Source organism: Micromys minutus (assembly GCF_963924665.1).
Source record: "Micromys minutus genome assembly, chromosome: X".
NCBI classification, from domain to species: Eukaryota; Metazoa; Chordata; class Mammalia; order Rodentia; family Muridae; genus Micromys; species Micromys minutus.
The window spans coordinates 31,840,848-31,858,387 of NC_137970.1; the positions used below are offsets into that span (position 1 = coordinate 31,840,848).

Below are 17,540 nucleotides of genomic sequence, written 5' to 3' on the forward strand. Positions count from 1 at the left end.
TGTATACATAAGTATACAGCTATACCAGGAAAGTGCGGCTGCTTTTCACATTTGGAGACTTATATCCCAATAGACTTGCCATTCAGTGAAAGAAGCACTTTCCAAATTCAGAATGAGTACAGTCTGTTTGTGAATAGAGGATGTGATAAGCGTCAACTCGGTTTTTGTTAGACAAGCATCAAAATCACCTTTTGTTCCTCAGTCTATATTTCCTCAAAGAGGTGGTTGGTAACCAGGCAGGTCCCCAAGACTTTAATGTGGGGTCCAACTGTGTCTAGAATTTTGCTCTAATCTTTAGATAATAGGAATTTTTAAAAAGTGATTTTTGCCTATAGCCCAAGCCTGGACAACTCAATTGTTTGGAAATCAACTTCAGTTCTTATGTCGTAGTGTTTTAAAATAAGCTATAAAGCTGCCTATCACTCATCCAAGTAGCTGGGATCCTTTGGTTTTGTCTGCTCTTGGACATGAAAAGTGCTCAAATTTAGAGCTTCCTTTCTGTTTTATTTCTACTACTTTGACATCCATAAAAGTGCGTGTGAAGGAAGATTGTCAAACCCAGATCCTTTGTATAAACCATACCCAGAACTTGACAAAGTCTTCATTAGAAATGTTTTCCCATCAGGCCAACTTAGTAAAGTCCTGGTTGCACAAGTCTGAGTGGCTGAGATACCTAATTCCCACATGAAAGACTGGCATAGCCTCAATCCCAACATGGAGAGCAAGAGAGCAGAGATGGGTAGGTCCTTTGAGCTTAATATCCAGCCAGTCTAACCTTCATGAATGAGCTCTAGATTGAATGAGAAACCTGTTTCAAAGGATTAAAGTAGAGGATAATCAAGAAAGGCATCCAATGCTGACCTCTGGCCTCCAGAAGTATTTAAACATACCCATACAAACACCACATATATTAAAGGTATTATTTTCATAGAGGTGGCAAAAATTATTTCCCATGATCTCAATCATTTTGTCCAGAGATTTTTTCTGCATTATTTCTTTTACAAAAGCATATAAATCTAGAACACTCATCAGAACTTTAGAAAGAGGAGCCACTGGCACACTGATGTGTGATTTGCTTACCTTTGACCTATAGGACTGTAGAGCACTTAATAAACATTTGTAGAAATTAAGAGTGTTTCTATAAAAAAAATGAGTGTATCTATGAGTCTAAGTGGTGAGTAGGTAAATCTATAACATTGGCAGAAGTCTTCCTTGTTTATTTGAGGATTGCTTCTTATGATATACAAAGCCTACTAAACTACTTGGGAGCTGAGCTTTCCTATCTGTCACTTGGAAAGGCTGCTTAGGATATGATTAAGTGTTCCACAGCCAAAATCATAGTTTCTGCATTGTCTAGCTGTGGCATATTGAGACAAAGCGTGCTTGTGTTCTGTTCCTGTTTTCTCAGTTATACAATGACATCATCATTACATGCATTTTATTTGCATCTCATGTGTTCTTACAACAGAGCCTGATCATTGGAAACAATATAGCAAGCATTTGTAATTAACTGTTCTGCTGATTTGTAGTTTATCTGAATTTCAGTGAGAAACTCTGGCAAAGATTCTTATTACACATTTGATCATTGGCTATAAAACTAGGGTGGACGGAGGGAGAGGTACATTGTCAGTGACCCTCCAAGTGTAACCCCCAACCCACCACCAGTAACAACAATGACCACCATGGACACTGGTCACAAATATATATTCCTGGACCCATTCTAGACCTACCAAATCAGGAACACTGAGGTTTAGCTCAAAAGTCTAAGATTCAGCAATCCTTCCAGACAACTAACATAAAATTTTGAGAGGCTGGGGAAAGAAAGGAAAGCATATTTGTGCAGAGAGGACATATGTGGGAAGGGAGTAAGAAGAAAATGTGAGCTAAGTACAATATTGCATATGTATGAAAATGTCACAGCAAAACCCACGATTCTGTATGCTAACTTAAAAATAGTTTTAATTGAAAACCATCATTCTCATCTAAGAGTTTTCTTCATCCTCCAAGGCCCCTGCCAAGAATGCTGTCCTTGGTGCTGCCATGGTCCCCACTCTCCTCAAGATCTCAGTTAAAAATAGGAAAAGGCTTGTTTCTAGAATTGGCAGGCCATCCATGCAAAGTCAGCCAGGAAAAATAACTACACTATTGGATTCTAGAATTTAAACCTGCAATGATCTCGGCAGGTTGGAAAGTGTCTGCCAAAATTTGCAGAGCTGTTTTGATTTTTAATGGAGACAGCTTTGTATTTTACCTAACTCAAGTTTCTTGGCATTTTACCTCCTACATGCTCAGCAAGGCTGTCAGCAGTGAGGCTGAGCCACAGAGTCTATGGCCCCAGTCATACCATAATAATAAAGGCTGCAGAATTGCAGCAGGTTATTTAAAGTTGACCTATAGTGCAAGAGGTGAGTTCCTTGTGACTACCTCTTGATAATTCAGAATTTGATCATCTAGTGAGAAAAAGAGCAAGCTGAGTGGAGATTGAGCTATGAAAGGTTGGCAGGGGCAGAATGTGTTATGGGAGTTCAAGAAGCACTGTGATATGGGTACATTCTCAAACACCATTGGTCTAAAGCATTATCAGCAGTTTAGACTCATGAACCCTTCTTCCTGCCCACCAGGGTCTCTGACGCCAGCTGGGATGGTAGAGTGGCATGTTCCTGGCAGTGGAAGCATATCTATAAATGGCTCATTGTTGGATTGGATTTGGCACAAAATGACTTCCAGGTTCTCTGCTCCTGACAAGTAATAAGGTGCAAACTTTGTATATGATGCTACAGGGAATCTAAGACACCTTTCTTGTCTGCTGGTGATAATGGAAATCTTTCCAGAAGAGCTCACTTATAGTATGGTGATTTAGGGCATTTGGAAGTAAAGCTTCCCCTAGGACTATTGTTTTCTGCCTCATATTTCTGATATTAACACAATCAGCCTAGTTTCCATAATTCTGTGTGTTTTGTGTCAGTTGTGTGTGTGTGCATGCATTTGTGTGTACATATGTGTGTGCATGCTGCTTTTGTGCCTGTATGTGAATAAATATTGTACTGAATTTTGATTTTTCATTGTTTTGTTTATTTGTATGTATGTGGGTGAATGTATCACAGTTCACGTGTAGTAGTTAAAAGGAAACTTTACGTAATTGGTTCTCTCCTACCATATAAGTCCTGGAAACTGATCTCAAATTGTCAGGCTTCATGGTGAGTGTCTTTACCCACAGAGCCATCTCATTGGCACAACTCTTTTTTTTTTTTTTTTTTTTTTTTTTTTTGACTAGGCATCAGAGATAGAGCGCTAGCATTCATAAAATCCTGGATTTGGTCACCAGCATGAGACATGGGATACAAGAAAACACTAAATATGGACAGAAACTGGTTTCTTTTGAAATACATCTGATGTGATACAACATTATTGGTAGAAAAAGAGTATTACCCCTATTGCATATGAACTTAAATAGATGTACTTCATAACCAGGCTTAAAATTATCTTTCTCTGATGGGAAATGACAACACATCCCACAATCTTCCACCCTGTGAAGTTGGAAGTCACATAAGCATGAATTGCAAATCCAGCTCCTATCTAACTGATCTTCCAGAACTGATGAGAGGCTTGAAACTGAATGAACTTGGAAATACTTGTGAATTCTCAAAATCAAGCCTGGAGGTTTGATAATGTTATTCTTACTGCTAGATCTTGCTTAAAAGATGTGATCTGGAGTTTGTGTTTTTAATAACCCCCTAACAAACCTTGTTTTCTTTATTGCCAGCTTACCATGCCCCTTTAAGCAGCTATTTCTCGAAGTCTGTAGGTTCCCATAGTATTTAATTAGCACCTGTATTTGTTTGTGACAGCCTGCCTGTTTCCCCCTTATCGCAACGGAAACATCGATTGCCAAATTAAGTATGGGAGGGAGGGAGGGAGGTAGAGAGGGAACCCTCCTATAGGGCACTAATTGGATGTGAATGAAGCCTTAGGGGCAGGGCAGGATATAATAGAGAAAACAAGGAGGGTCTGTCTGGTCGTTCAGACTGACATTGTTCTTATTTTACTCCCTGGACCAGGCTTCTACATAGTCATTGCATGAAATAGGTGAGGTGCCTTTGTCTACCATGCCTATCCAAAAAAAAAAAAAAAAAAAAAAATTCTCAGAAAGTGGTACGTGGAACACCTCAACTTTTCTTTGCCATCAGAGAAATGGTATCTCAATCTCTAAATGTTCTTAACACTGACCACATTTGGGGGGCAGGGGGATCCAAAAATTACAAACCATTTACTAGTTGAAAATGGTGAGAAAAGGAGAAAGATTCCTTGAAGTTTTCAATATAAAATGAAAATGCTCTGGCGAACTGCTGTTAATGCCATATGGAGCAAAGGGCTTTGGAAAACGGCCTCTGAGCAGGCTTTGAAAACTGGAGCTGCAGCGCCTCCTTCCGGAGAAAGAGGGAACTTGCAGGCTGGAAACCATCTCACCAACAGCCTAGGTTCTAGCAAAGCAAAGTAGGAGGAGCCAAAGAAAAAGCAGGTCCTCCTGGATGCTTTGTAGCCTTTGGGTGAGCTCAGATTAGTCACAGATAATTAGTGCCTTTTCGTGTTCAGCACACTTTCTTCCCGATCTCTACAGAAATAGGCTGAGCTACTCTTTAGATGACGCTTTATTTAAGAACAAAACAATTCCCAGCTTTGGAAGCAAGGGGCTGGGTGCAGGGACAGCAAAAGGAATGACCGTTTTCACAGTGCTTACTTGTCTTCGGTGCACTAACTAAAACACCTCACTGTCCTTAGGGTTCCACCATTTGCATTCACATTCGGCTCAGAGTGGTCATGGAATCCCTGGAAATGGAGTACAAGTGTGTACCAGAACATGGAGCGGCTAGTGGCTTTTCACGGGTGGCAAATTCTGTGTCAGGAAGCCTGTCCACACCATCTCCTGAAATCACAACCGACTGCTCTAATCACCCCATATACACCTTTCTGAGTCAGACTCGAAATCTTGTTGCTTCTTCGTGTCCCTTGTGAGCAAATGTCCCTTCTCGCATCCACACCCAACCACTCCGAGTTCTCCACATTCACTTTTAGAATAGTCGTGTCTGACACAATAGGTGAACACATACTGTAAATTTTTTTCCTCACCAAGCTCGGTTCATGCATTTTGAAGGGAATAGGCTAATCCAGTCAGGGTAAATTCTACCTAGCCCATGTAGAAAATGATTAAGAGATGAAAATGGAGTCTGCATACATGGATGTATGAACACTTGGCATTTAGTAAACCTGCTTGGCAAGTTTTTTTTAGGAATTTTCTTTGGAACTAAAGGTCAGGCACCTTGTGTACTATTTGAGAGTCTACCAAGAGCTAGGTCGTAGGGGATTCCAAAGAATTGAGTTGCCCCTGCTGTATTATGTCAGGGTGGGTCTTCCACGAAGTAAGGAAGTTATCCCTATCACTGGCCCTCCGACAGAAGGCTGACAGTAACATCCTGGCAACGGGGACGTGCTTGTTTTCTGCTGTTTTCCAGCAGTCAAGAAGAATTGTTGTGAGCTGCCTTGGTGCCACCTGCCTGGATGAAAGGGACTCTAATTTGTCGACTGCTTAATAGAAAATTCACTCAGTGGGAAGCCAATTGACCATCCCTGCCTGTGATTAAACCAGCTACCACCTCACCATCTGCAAAAAGATATAAACCAGAGAACGTGGATTAATGAGTTCACAGGCAGGGGACACTGGCAAGGGAGCACAAGTAAATCTGCAGGTCTTGATTTGCTGCTCGTGATGCCTTCTTCTCAAATGCCACAGCATGTGTGGGGAGTTGAAACGAGCAGCATTGTCACGACTCAGCCAAGTCTGATTAGACAGCCCAGAATTCACTTTCCTGCTTTTCTGCGTGGGCTGCACACAGCCTGAGAGGGGGTGAGAGAAAAGGCTTCATGGCTGGAAGACAGCTACACTGGAGAACAACACAGCCCTGCCTGACAAGCCTTCAGTCATCCTGAGAGCAAAGGCAGACTCTGCACAGCCCTGGCTTTTCTCAGCAGCAGCTGGGTTGACCCTGGCCAGGGCCCACACCATGTCCTGTGGTCATTATCTTGTTCTGCTCTGACTCCTCTCCTTCCCTGTACTTCCTTTCCTTTCCTTCACTCACCCTTTAGTCTCTTTTCTTTCATGCTTTCCTGTTTTACAGGGGTTAACTGTTTCCTTCCCTAAGACCTTCAAGGAACAGCAAATTCTTGTGTTCTCATACAACATTTCACATATTAAACTATGAGCCAGGCTACATGCTCTGATCCTCTGTAGCTTTCTAGTTACTAGATGCTGACTGACTGACTGACTGACTGAATGAGTAAGCATTTAAGCAAAGAAAGAAGCCAGCACATGAGAGTTCTGGCTCACTGCCCTCCTTGGTGGCACAGTTTCTGAAGGCCTTTGCTTGTTTCACTTAGAGCTGACACAGAAAAAATATTCGAAATGACTATGGTTGACCAAAGGACATTTTAAAAGAATGCAGTGGTGGCCGTGATTCCGAGGACTGTGTATAGGATTGCAGATGTTGAACTGACTTCCAAGCACAGTGACTGCAGAGCAATCGAATAGCCATTCTTAGCATTTACTAGGCCATTAATGAGTAGGCCATCCCTTGTAGTTGACACAAGAGGTAAGTGAACTATGAAAGTGAGACACTGGATGCTGTATCCGCCATTCCCAAGCACATAATGAGTGGGACTGCTTGTGGTGATGAAGAAATGACAATAGTGTTATTGGTTACTGGTATTTGCTACTAATATGTAACACTTATTTTGAAAGTTTGCAGAACTGCTGAGACGATTGTATAACCCAGGGTTCTGTATTAGATATATGTTATAAATATCTAATTTCTAACATATAAAAAATCATATCTGAATGTCTTATTTCTACAGCGTTAAGTATAGTTTAAAAAATTATACATGTTAGGTAGTTCATTCCTATGCATTTTTTTTACTTAGCATCTTAATTTCTATAAAGTGCACTTAAGAAACTGCGTAGAAAAGAAAGTTTGCAGGATGTGATATTAACCTCTCAAGTAGAAAATTGAGTTTATTTTTTGCTAGTACTTCTGACATTTGGGGCTGGATAATTCTTTGTGTAGGGGGCTGTTCAGGATATTATGAGATGTTTAACAATATCCTTGTCTTCTTTCCAATTTGTCTAACCAATTGTCCACCAATTTGTCTAAACACTGCCAAATATCCTTTGAGGGACAAAGCACACATACATGCACACCGCACAAGAGCACACTATATCCTAGGTCATAAAGCACTGAGTAGAGACAAGCTTTCCACAATAATGAAAGCAAAGCATGTGCCAGTTATGACTGTCCTTTGACCAGGAAAAGTTGCATGCCAGTGTATAGAAATATGCAGAATTGGGTCCTGGGCCAACTGTTTCTATGCACAAAATATTTATGAGACAACAAAGCAACTGAATGAAACCTTGATGTAATTAAGAAACATTGAAGAAACTGTGCTTCTTTCAACCAAGTAAAGAGGAGGAAAAAGGATGTTACAAATAAAGAGAGAGGCAGCTTCACTAAAAGTTTTTTTTTTTTTTTTAAAAAAAAAAATCTCCAACCATTTCTTTAAGAGAAAGAGAATACAACCTATGTAATTGAGTCAAAACAGGGAACACATCAAATTGACAATCAAAAAAGAAATGCCTAGCAAACCACAAGGAAGATATTAGGAGAAGCTTTTTGGTTTTGTTTTCCTTTTTACATATAGTTCTACATATGTCAATAAATCAGTGCTCTTTCTTCTGCAGAGGAAATGGCTTCTGAAATCATGGTAAGTCAGACTATGAGAAATAAATCATGTTAGTCCTGCAGGCTGCAAAGCAACATAAGAGCAATCATTCTTACAATAAACTATATGGTGGAAAAGGCAAAATGCAAAACTGTAGAAATGCTATGAATGATAGTATGTCAGGAAAAGAGGCTAAAAGAACCAGCTCTCCTTGTATGAGTCATTGCCTGGCCTATGCATTGTGCTTACATATATTTTTATTTCTAGAAGCATCCCCTAGCCTTCAGATATATCACATACAGGCTGTGTTAGTTTATGCTTGTTATGAATTAGCAAAATAAAGACATTGAACTCAATGCTGCAAAGGTAAAAGGAACTGAAACCTTTATGACCCCAAATCTCCATGTTGTTAACAACCTCACTGTATGTACTTCATATTTACATGCAGGGAATAGGAGAAGATAGGTCAAAGTAATAGGCAAAGAAAGGAAATTATTTGGGGCAATTACTTTTAATTTTCAAGATTCTGTCATACTATTTCAGTAGTTTCTTGGGGGATTTCTTTATTTAGTTGGTTTCTGTTCTGGGTTTAAAGGCAAGATTACACTCTTCAGCCCAAGCTGACCAGGAGGTCACAATAACCTTCAGCCCCACAGCCTCCCAAATGCTGATATTGCAGGCATGAGCCATCAGTCTTTGTCTTAGAGTCTATATAAATTGATTTTAAATTTACTACTCTTTGTCATTTAACAAAGATAGTTCCATTCACAAATTAATTTAATATTAATTATATTACCCAAATACAGAGCTATCATTGATTTGGTTATTGATGTGAGATCTCTTTCAACCATAAGAAAGGCACTCACCATAAGCTCTGATTTTTTTGTATCCCATACATTTTAGTAAGCTGGAGATTTTTCACATTCTTCTGAAAACATTTTATAATTTCTCTTGTGACATTTTTGTTGACTCATTATTTATTTTGGAATGTATTATTAGTTCCATGAGTTTCTGAATTTCTAAACTGTTCTCTGTTATTGAGTCATAATTTGAAATAAGTTGATTTATTACACATTGTGCACTTGTTAAGACTTGTTTTATATTCTACATCACAGACAATATTCCTTCTGTACTAGAGAAAGATGGGTACTTCTTGACTTGTGCAGTAGAGTGGTCAGTATGTGCCTGTAAGGTCTAGTTAGTTTCCACTGTTCAGATCTTCTATTTCTTTTTTTTTCTTTCTATGTTTTTTAATAAATGTGGGATCCTTTTAGGCAGGATTTTATTTTGTATCAGAAGCTGGCCTGAATTTCACTATGTAGTCCATGTTAGCCCACCAGAACATATGACAACTTCCCTTCTTCATTCTCCTTTTTTTTTAAATTGGTTATATTTTATTTACATTTCAAATGTTATCCCCTTTCCAGGTTTTATTCTCCATACCCCCATCCCATCCCCCCTCCCCATGATTCTCTGTGGGTGTTCACCAAGTCACCAACCCCCCTCCCACCTTCCCACCCTGACATTCCCCCTACACTGGGGCATCTAGCTTTGGCAGTACCAAGGGCTACTCCTCCCATTGATGCCCAACAAGGGCCACCAATGCTATGCTACATGTGCAGTTGCAGCCATGGGTCCCTCCATGTATACTCTGTGGATAGTTGTTTAGTCCCTGGGAGCTCTGGTTGGTTGGTATTGTTCTAATGGGGTTGCAAACCTCTTTGGCTCCTTCAATTCTTTCTCTAACTCCTCCATTAGAAACCCCGTTCTCAGTTCAATGGTTGTGAGCATCTGCCTCTGCATTTGTCAGGCTCTGGCAGAGCCTCTCAGGAGACAGGGGTATCAGGCTCCTGTCAGTAAGCGGTTCTTAGCAGCAGCAATATTGTCTGGGTTTGGTGGCTATTTGTGGGCTGGATATCCAGGTGGGACAGTCTCTGGATGGCCTTTCCTTCTGTCTTTGATCCAAATTTTGTCTCCATATTTCCTCCTAAGAATATTTGTGTTCCCCCTTCTAAGAAGGACTGAAGAATCCACACTTTGGTCTTCCTTCTTCTTGAGCTTCATGTGGTCTGTGAATTGTATCTTGGATATTCTGAGCTTTTGAGCTATTATCTACATATCAGTGAGTGCATACCATGGGTGTATTTTTATGATTGGGTTACCTCACTCAGGATGATATTTTCTAAATCCATCCATTTGTCGAAGAATTTCATGTAGTGCTTGTTTTTAATAGCTGAGTAGTACTCATTGGGATGGAGAGATGGCTCAGCCATTAAAGGCTAGGCTCACAACCAAAAATATAAGAGTTCTTCAGTATCTTTAATGGGGGGATTAGAGACATGAGCACCATCCCCACCTATTACTGCATATGGAAATTTCAAGTCCTCATTATTAAATGTCTATTTTTGAGTTCAATTCTGTCCGTTTTTGTTTCATGTATTTGGGGGTCTGTTGGTAGGTGCTAATTGTACTTCTTATCAAGTATGTGGGTGTAACAATTTGCCCTCCTGTCAGCACTCTCAAAATTAGCACTTGAATAAACAAGAGTGACAGTGATGTGTACTATTTACCATTTAAAAGTAATGAGTACCTTATGTTCTGCCTTTCCAGAGATGACATCTCTCTGGATGACTGGTGGTTAGCAAGTATATCTTATCTGGACATAAATGTTCTTTTGAAATTAAAGCAAACAAGTTGCTGAAAATTAAATTTTATTTGATTTTATACATTTTACTATGTGTGTGTATGATAAATGGATTTATCAAAAATGGAACTGTCTTCCTTAGTTGGTAATAGCAAGTAGGATTAATTCCACAAAGTATTACTTTTATACATTACCAAAATATATGAAGCAAATTACTAAGAATTGTTAAAAGTTTGCATTTTTAAAAAGATTTCTTTTTATTTTGTGAATTTTGTGCCTGCATGTACATATGTGAACCATATGCATGCCCAAAGAAGAAGGCAGAAGGGGGCTACCGACAATTGTGAGCTGCCATGTGGGTACTGGGAACCAAAACAAAGTCCCAGGCAAGAGAATCAAGTCCTCTTAACTACTGAGACATCTCTCCAGCCCCTAGTTTACATTTTTAAAATGAAATGATGTATGTAGTGATAAATAGATACACAAAATATGACATATATACACAGTGTAATAGTATTTGTCCATAAAACGTGAAAGTTTGTGATTTGAAGCAAGATGGATGTAGTTGGAGGACTTTATGTTGTTTTAAAGGCAAGGCTGCATGGTTCCTATTCATATGTGGGAGCTAAAACTATTGGTTTTTGCAAAATTTGATTGGAGAATAGTGGTTGCTGGAGATTAAGAAACGTAGGAGGAAGGTGGACAGAGAAAAGTTGGGTAATAGATCCCAAAGGTCAGTTATGTTCAGAGTAGTGATTTCTAGCATGGTACAATATAGCTGAATAACAGTACTTTACAATGTCTATTACACATGTTATAAAGAACTAAGAATGTAAAGCATCCAAGAATAAAAATTACAAACATTTAAGGAGACATGCTAATCACCCTGATTTGATTGATTATATGTACTGAATTACCATATTGTACCACATTAATGGAGATATATATATATATATATATGGCAAGCCACAAAAATGTTTTGCATTTCTCAGATATCCTAGGTGCGTGTAACAACAATGTATGAAACGGGTCTGCCATAAAGCCTGTGGCCAGGGTGCCATGTTCACCACATAGCAGAATCCCTATAATTTTGGGATAATGGTTTCTCTCTAGAGCTTCATCAATGCTAGGGCTTTGAATGCCTGCTATCCTGTCTTTGCAAAAACTGTAGGATTCTTCTTAGGTTTTACCCTGTTAATAATTTATTTTCTTATAATTGCTGCATTGTTGCCAACTTAATGTTTCCATTGTTCCTTTCTAATGTTTTCTTATCAGTGGAAAAACAAGAGAAATTATAGACAAGTTGTAAAGTCTCATTTTGCCCTGCCCTAAAAGTTAATGCTGTATTGCCCTCAAGGAACTGTTTTGTCATAGCAAGCTGACTTATTAACAGGCACTACAGATCCCATATGTCCACAGGCTATCCCTTCCCATTGTCTTAAAATTGCCCCTACCCTTGATTATCTCCTATTCCAAAGTAACACTATTTAGTGTCTCTTTTGTCTATTTAGTGGATCAAAGCAACCATCAGATAGCTTCAAAGGTGAAACCCCTAACTCATGACGTATCTACCCTCTGATCTACTCTATCTTTCTACCAAGACTTAAGTATCTTGACATCAAGGGCCAAAGTTTCCACCTATATATATCTTAGTTCTGAGAAAAAAGGCAAAAGTTATATAGGCTAGCTATAAATATTCTTTACCAAACACCTGTTATCTGACAGGAGAGTAAAAGAGACAAATGGATACAGTCTGTTTGTACTCCGAATTAGAGCAATCCTTTGGGTTCCCCAGCCCCTTGATAGGTTTGTGGAATTCCCAACAAAAGGCATGAGGAGGTCAAAAGATACATGGGGATTTGTATGACTTTCCCCTAGTTCTGTCTCTGTATCTGGCTCCTGGAGTTTCTTAACTTAGCATCTGGCTACCTTAAGTTTCATCCAAAAGAATCCTCAGAATGATATGGTTGAATTCCACACTTTCTCTGTCCTACCCTTGACTCACCTTGGCTCAGAAACCCTCTTAGAGATATTCCCACCTTGGTTTGGATATAATATGTGCTATCTCTGTGTTTCTATTCCCTGCTCTGGTTCCCAATATGAATACAGATCCCCAGAACTATGGAAAATTCAGATATGGAGGCATATGCCTATACCCTCAGCACTGAGTCTGAGGAGAGAGGTTGATCCCATGGGCTCACTGGCTGACTAATCTAATCAAGATGATGAGCTTCTGATCCAGTGAAGAGATCCTGCCTCAAAACAAAAGAAAACATAAAAAAACCAGGTGAAGCTTGCAAGGTATTTAATTTTCATGACAGGCAGATATTATCCAGCTAGCTACTTTTCTTTAATATACTTGGTAAATGTGATTTCTCTACTATAAATGAAGGCTCAATCAGTTGCAACTCAAAAACAAAACAAGGTGAGATGTAAGAAATCAAGCTTGAATCTAAACTAGAAGATTCCTTCCTGATAGTTCTGCTCTTAGATGCAGGATGCTATAAACTAAAGGCATCAATGGTCTAACCCATTTGTGAACTCTAAAAACTATAATGCCAGGCAAAATAATGGCCATTTATGTAATGATGGCACAATTATTATGGGAATAGCCAACCACTCCCTATTTGATGCTTTTTCTATGAAGAAAATCATGCTTAATAAGGTAAATCTTGTCACACACACACACACATACACACACACACACACACACACACACAACAGACATGGTCTTATATCTTTAGTGGACGGAGGAGAGATGGCTGAGGTAGCTGCTTACCTAAGTTGATATAATAAGCCATCCCATAAATATCTATGCTTATAACCACAGTTGATGACTATTCTCGGCTTTAAATAAGAAAGCTTCTTCTTACATCGAATGACTAAACAAAATGTTGACAATAAAGAGTAGTTGAGTACTAAGACACACCCCCTCCCACCCACAGTTTATCATCCCCTTAAGGTTCAGGGAATTCAGCAGAAAATGGAGTGGAAAGAACATAGAAGCTTGAAGATGGGAGAAGAGCTGTGAAATACCATCTGCTAAATCATGACACCAAAGTGGCTACCATGAACTCACATCAGCTCTTCATACTGGTGGTACCAGGTTCAAAAAGTCAGACTTTTCCAAAAGTCAGCTATACGGGAAGACAGAGCATGCTGGGCCCTATCAGACACGGCTGATCGGCAGGCAATTGACAGAGTCAGTTTCACCCTGGGGAGTGTGAAATATGGTATCGAGGGATGTATCCATGGGGGGCTTACTGGACTGTGGTTAGGTCCAAACTCAGGAACACACAGAAGGCTGTGATTAAACTTTGTGGGACATCAAACAAAATCAAAATATGAGACAGAGATTTATATGGAAGAGGGAGGGTTAGTTGGACTGGCAAGGAAATGGGAGAGGATGAGGGAAGAGGTACCAAAATAAATAGTGCACATATATGAAATTATGAAAAAGCAAAATTTAGTAGAAAACAGGCAGATTGATCTGCAAGATACTTAAGTGGGTAAAGGTATTTGCCACATAATCCAAGTTCCATGCCTCAAACTCATGTAAAGGTAGAGAGAACTAAGTCCACGAAGTTGCCCTGTAATCTTCATATATACAACATGCCATGCAAGTGGGTACTCATATTCATGCACACAACAATAATAAAAATAAAGTTTAAGAACTTTATAAGTAGATATTGATTAAAAAGGAAGATACCCCACCTTCACTTCTCTCTCTCTCTCTCTCTCTCTCTCTCTCTCTCTCTCTCTCATACACACACACACACACACACACACACTTGTGTGCACACAGACCCATACAAATACACACATGTACACACACATACATACATCTCATATATATAGGCACTAACATGCATACACTACACATACACATAGAAGCATATGTCTAGGAACTGGAGAGATGGCTCAGTGAGGGAAGTGCTTGCCATGGGAACATGGCTAAATTCAGATCCTCAGCACCCATGTAAAAGCTGCCAATACAGCTGCTGTGCGAATCTGTATCTCAGCACTGGGGGAAGAACTGAAGGCAAGTGGATTCATGGGAATTTCTAGCTAGACAGGTTACTCAAACTAGTGAGCTCCATAATGGATGGATGGATAGATAGATGGATGGATGGATGGATGGATGGATGGATGGATGGATAGATAGATAGATAGATAGTAGATAGATAGATAGATAGATAGATAGATAGATAGATAGATAATTTGTCTCTGGCCTTCACATGCACAATCATTTATATCCATACTTATAGATGCACACATCATACATACACACACACACACACACACACATATACATGTGTTTAAACAGTTTTGATTGGGTAGTGATAATAAATATAAAAAAAGTTTATATCTCTTCTCTAGCTCCCCTCTTCCTCTAAGAAAGTTTGGAATTATATCTTTAGAAGATCTAGATAAGTATAAAATAAATACCATGATAGCCCACTGGACTATCTCATAAATCTTCTGTTAGTGCTGTCAAACCCAGTGCAAAGAGGGTTTATGCAATCAATCTGTATGGTCCAGTGAGACATGGGAATCCAAAAAGTAGGTGACTAATAGAATCAGTCTTCCTAAGACGCATTTCAAAAATGAAGGTGATAACTGGGTATCAAGAAGCTTATAAGAAACAATGGAACCAAGCATAGTAGTCCATGTTTCTCATCTCAACACTGGAAAGGCTGAGGCAGGAGAATTGCCATGAGTTTGGAGCTAACCTAGACTGCAGAAAATTCTAGAACATGTCTTTGGGGGGGGATATAATGTTCTTCACACAGTGGTAAGTGATAAATCTTTCTGCCATCCATAAATATTGATTAAACAAAGGAAGGGGTGAATGAATGAATGAATGAATGAATGAATGAATGAACTATCAATGAGATAAAGCCTATTGTGTTCCCATGTAGATTTTCCTCCAGACTTCTGTTTAATAGATGAGGAAAATTTGGTGTGGTAATGCTGGCAAAGAACAGGTTTGCTCCTAGCATCTCCTAGGAGAGAGAGCCATGATTTTGTCAACCCACACTCTGTTGGTGGAATTTCTTTTCCGGCTAATAAGAACTTTCTGCACACAAAGATTTGGATGAGTCCTAACCAGGGAATCATTACTAAACAATTAAAATGAAAATAAATATTTTAAGTACCTTGTTGGAGCAACTTGCAGTTTTTAACCTACCCTTGTCCCATCTGTACCCACACTTAATTAGCAGGTGGGCTGCTTGGTCTGCTTCTGACATATTCTGGTTACCACTTATTTTAAGGCCTGAATGCATACAAAGCTGCCTCCTCCCACTTCCAAATCTATACAACTACATGTTTATCAGATCCTCTTGCCAAAGCAATAGTTCACTATTCTTATAGCATATGATGGAGAAACATGCATGTAGTGGCATAGGGCTCCCTCCCTAACCTAAGCTTCCCTAACTAGAAGAATGATCACAAAAGAACCAATAGGAAATAACCTTGCTAATTTTCCAAGGAGTTGTGGAATAAGATATACCTAAACTATGGCTTTCCCCCCAAAACCATACATCAAATGCTGTCTAAATTGAACACCCCTGGTAGAGATTCATCTTGTAGAAAGCTTCCTTTTGAAAATGGTTATTTTCAGACAAAGAGACTGCTTTTCTACTCACCTTTTGCCCTCTTTGAACTACTGTTCACCTTTGGGGACATATTTCAGTTCACTTTTAACGTTTTGAATCTCAGACAGGTTGACAACAGGTCCTGGGAATTTCTTCATTCCAGGAATTGGCTTTTTTTCATCTGAGGTTGCAGGAGCTCCCTGGGAAAAGAAGAGGGAAGAAATTCAACTCACCCAAAGCAAGTATATTTGATCTCTCTGGTTCCTGGCATAGATCAGAAAAACAAATACCAAAAAAGAATGTCAGAGTTCAATTCTAGCATGACAACTTCCTCTGGTGTTAGTGTCCAGACTTTCAATAATTCCCTGAAGTTTGTGAGGGAATGTAAAATAATGTGAGGGAAAAAAGTCCTTCTATATAACTTTGGACATGTTAGGCAACAGTTCAGTGTCTAGTAACTAAAAAACTTCCAACACTCAGGTGGAGTTCTATTTCCCACAAAAGCATCTCCTAAAACAGGGACTTTAATTTAGTATCATTCCATCATCAGATACCTGATGACAGGAATCTGTAAACTGTCAGGGCACAGCTAGCCCTCATTAGCCTAGAAGTATGCACTATTGTGTTTGATGTATAGTGACGATCAGCCTTTGGGAGACAAACTCAGGACATAAGAAACACATCTTTGAATATGGGCTTTGAATATGGGAGGAAATGACAGGAGGCCAACCTTTACCTCCTGCTTTGAGAAGTAGTTTAAATTTCCCATCTTTAAAGGAGTCTCCATTTTAGGGAGGGATCCAGAGCTTTTTCCTTTTCATATGTGACTCCTCTGGTGTCAGTGACAAGGACTGAAATATATACTTGACTTTTTGTTTAACTAATCGATCCTATAATCAACCCATACCTCATATGCATACACCAAGCTTACATTGAAAAAGACTATAAAACATCAAGCTCTGTCGCTGCGCATACCTCCATCAAGTTACTACAGAAGAAAATTGCATGCTAGTCTGTTCTTCAAGTCTCCCTTAAATTATTGGGGGACACTTGATCACCTTGGTAGCCAGAGTATCATGCCTTCAGGGGTAACTGAGTGATTGCCCTAAGTCATTGTCACTAAAATTCATCCATTGCCATGCTGGGACCACTTTTACCATACCTGCTGTAAACAATGACTGAAGGCAGCAGCATGCTCAAGGTGGGCCCATAGCTTAGAGACAGGGACACTTCCTAAGAAAAATTTAGGCTGGAGAATTGGGCTTAAAAATCACACTGAGGCCTGTGTTTCTTCCACTAAGCCCCTCTGTCTTCTTTGCCTGGATCTGGGTCTCAACAACTCTTCCTGTAGCTCTCACCCCTCTTTCTTATAGGTGGTTTCTCCCAGTAAATAAATGCTCTGTATGTTAAATGTCTGCTTCTTAGAGGACTCTAACTAGAATAGTCCCCAGTGCAAAACTGTCATAACTCCGTATGCTTAGTCAAGTGTTGGATAAACCAGTGATTGCATGTGTATGTGTAATAAGAAA

At 39.5% G+C, this 17,540-nt stretch overlaps 1 protein-coding gene across 1 annotated transcript in view; it reads right to left on the reverse strand.

Moving 5' to 3' along the window:
- The window catches only part of SMPX (small muscle protein X-linked), a 51,831-nt gene that overhangs the window by 15,656 nt on the left and 18,635 nt on the right, over positions 1–17,540 (reverse strand). Inside the window, exon 4 of the mRNA XM_080909749.1 lies at positions 16,063–16,211. Within this exon, the coding sequence (XP_080765875.1) occupies positions 16,080–16,211 (132 nt within the window). The 3' untranslated portion in view covers positions 16,063–16,079. The remainder of the gene's footprint in view (positions 1–16,062; positions 16,212–17,540) is intronic.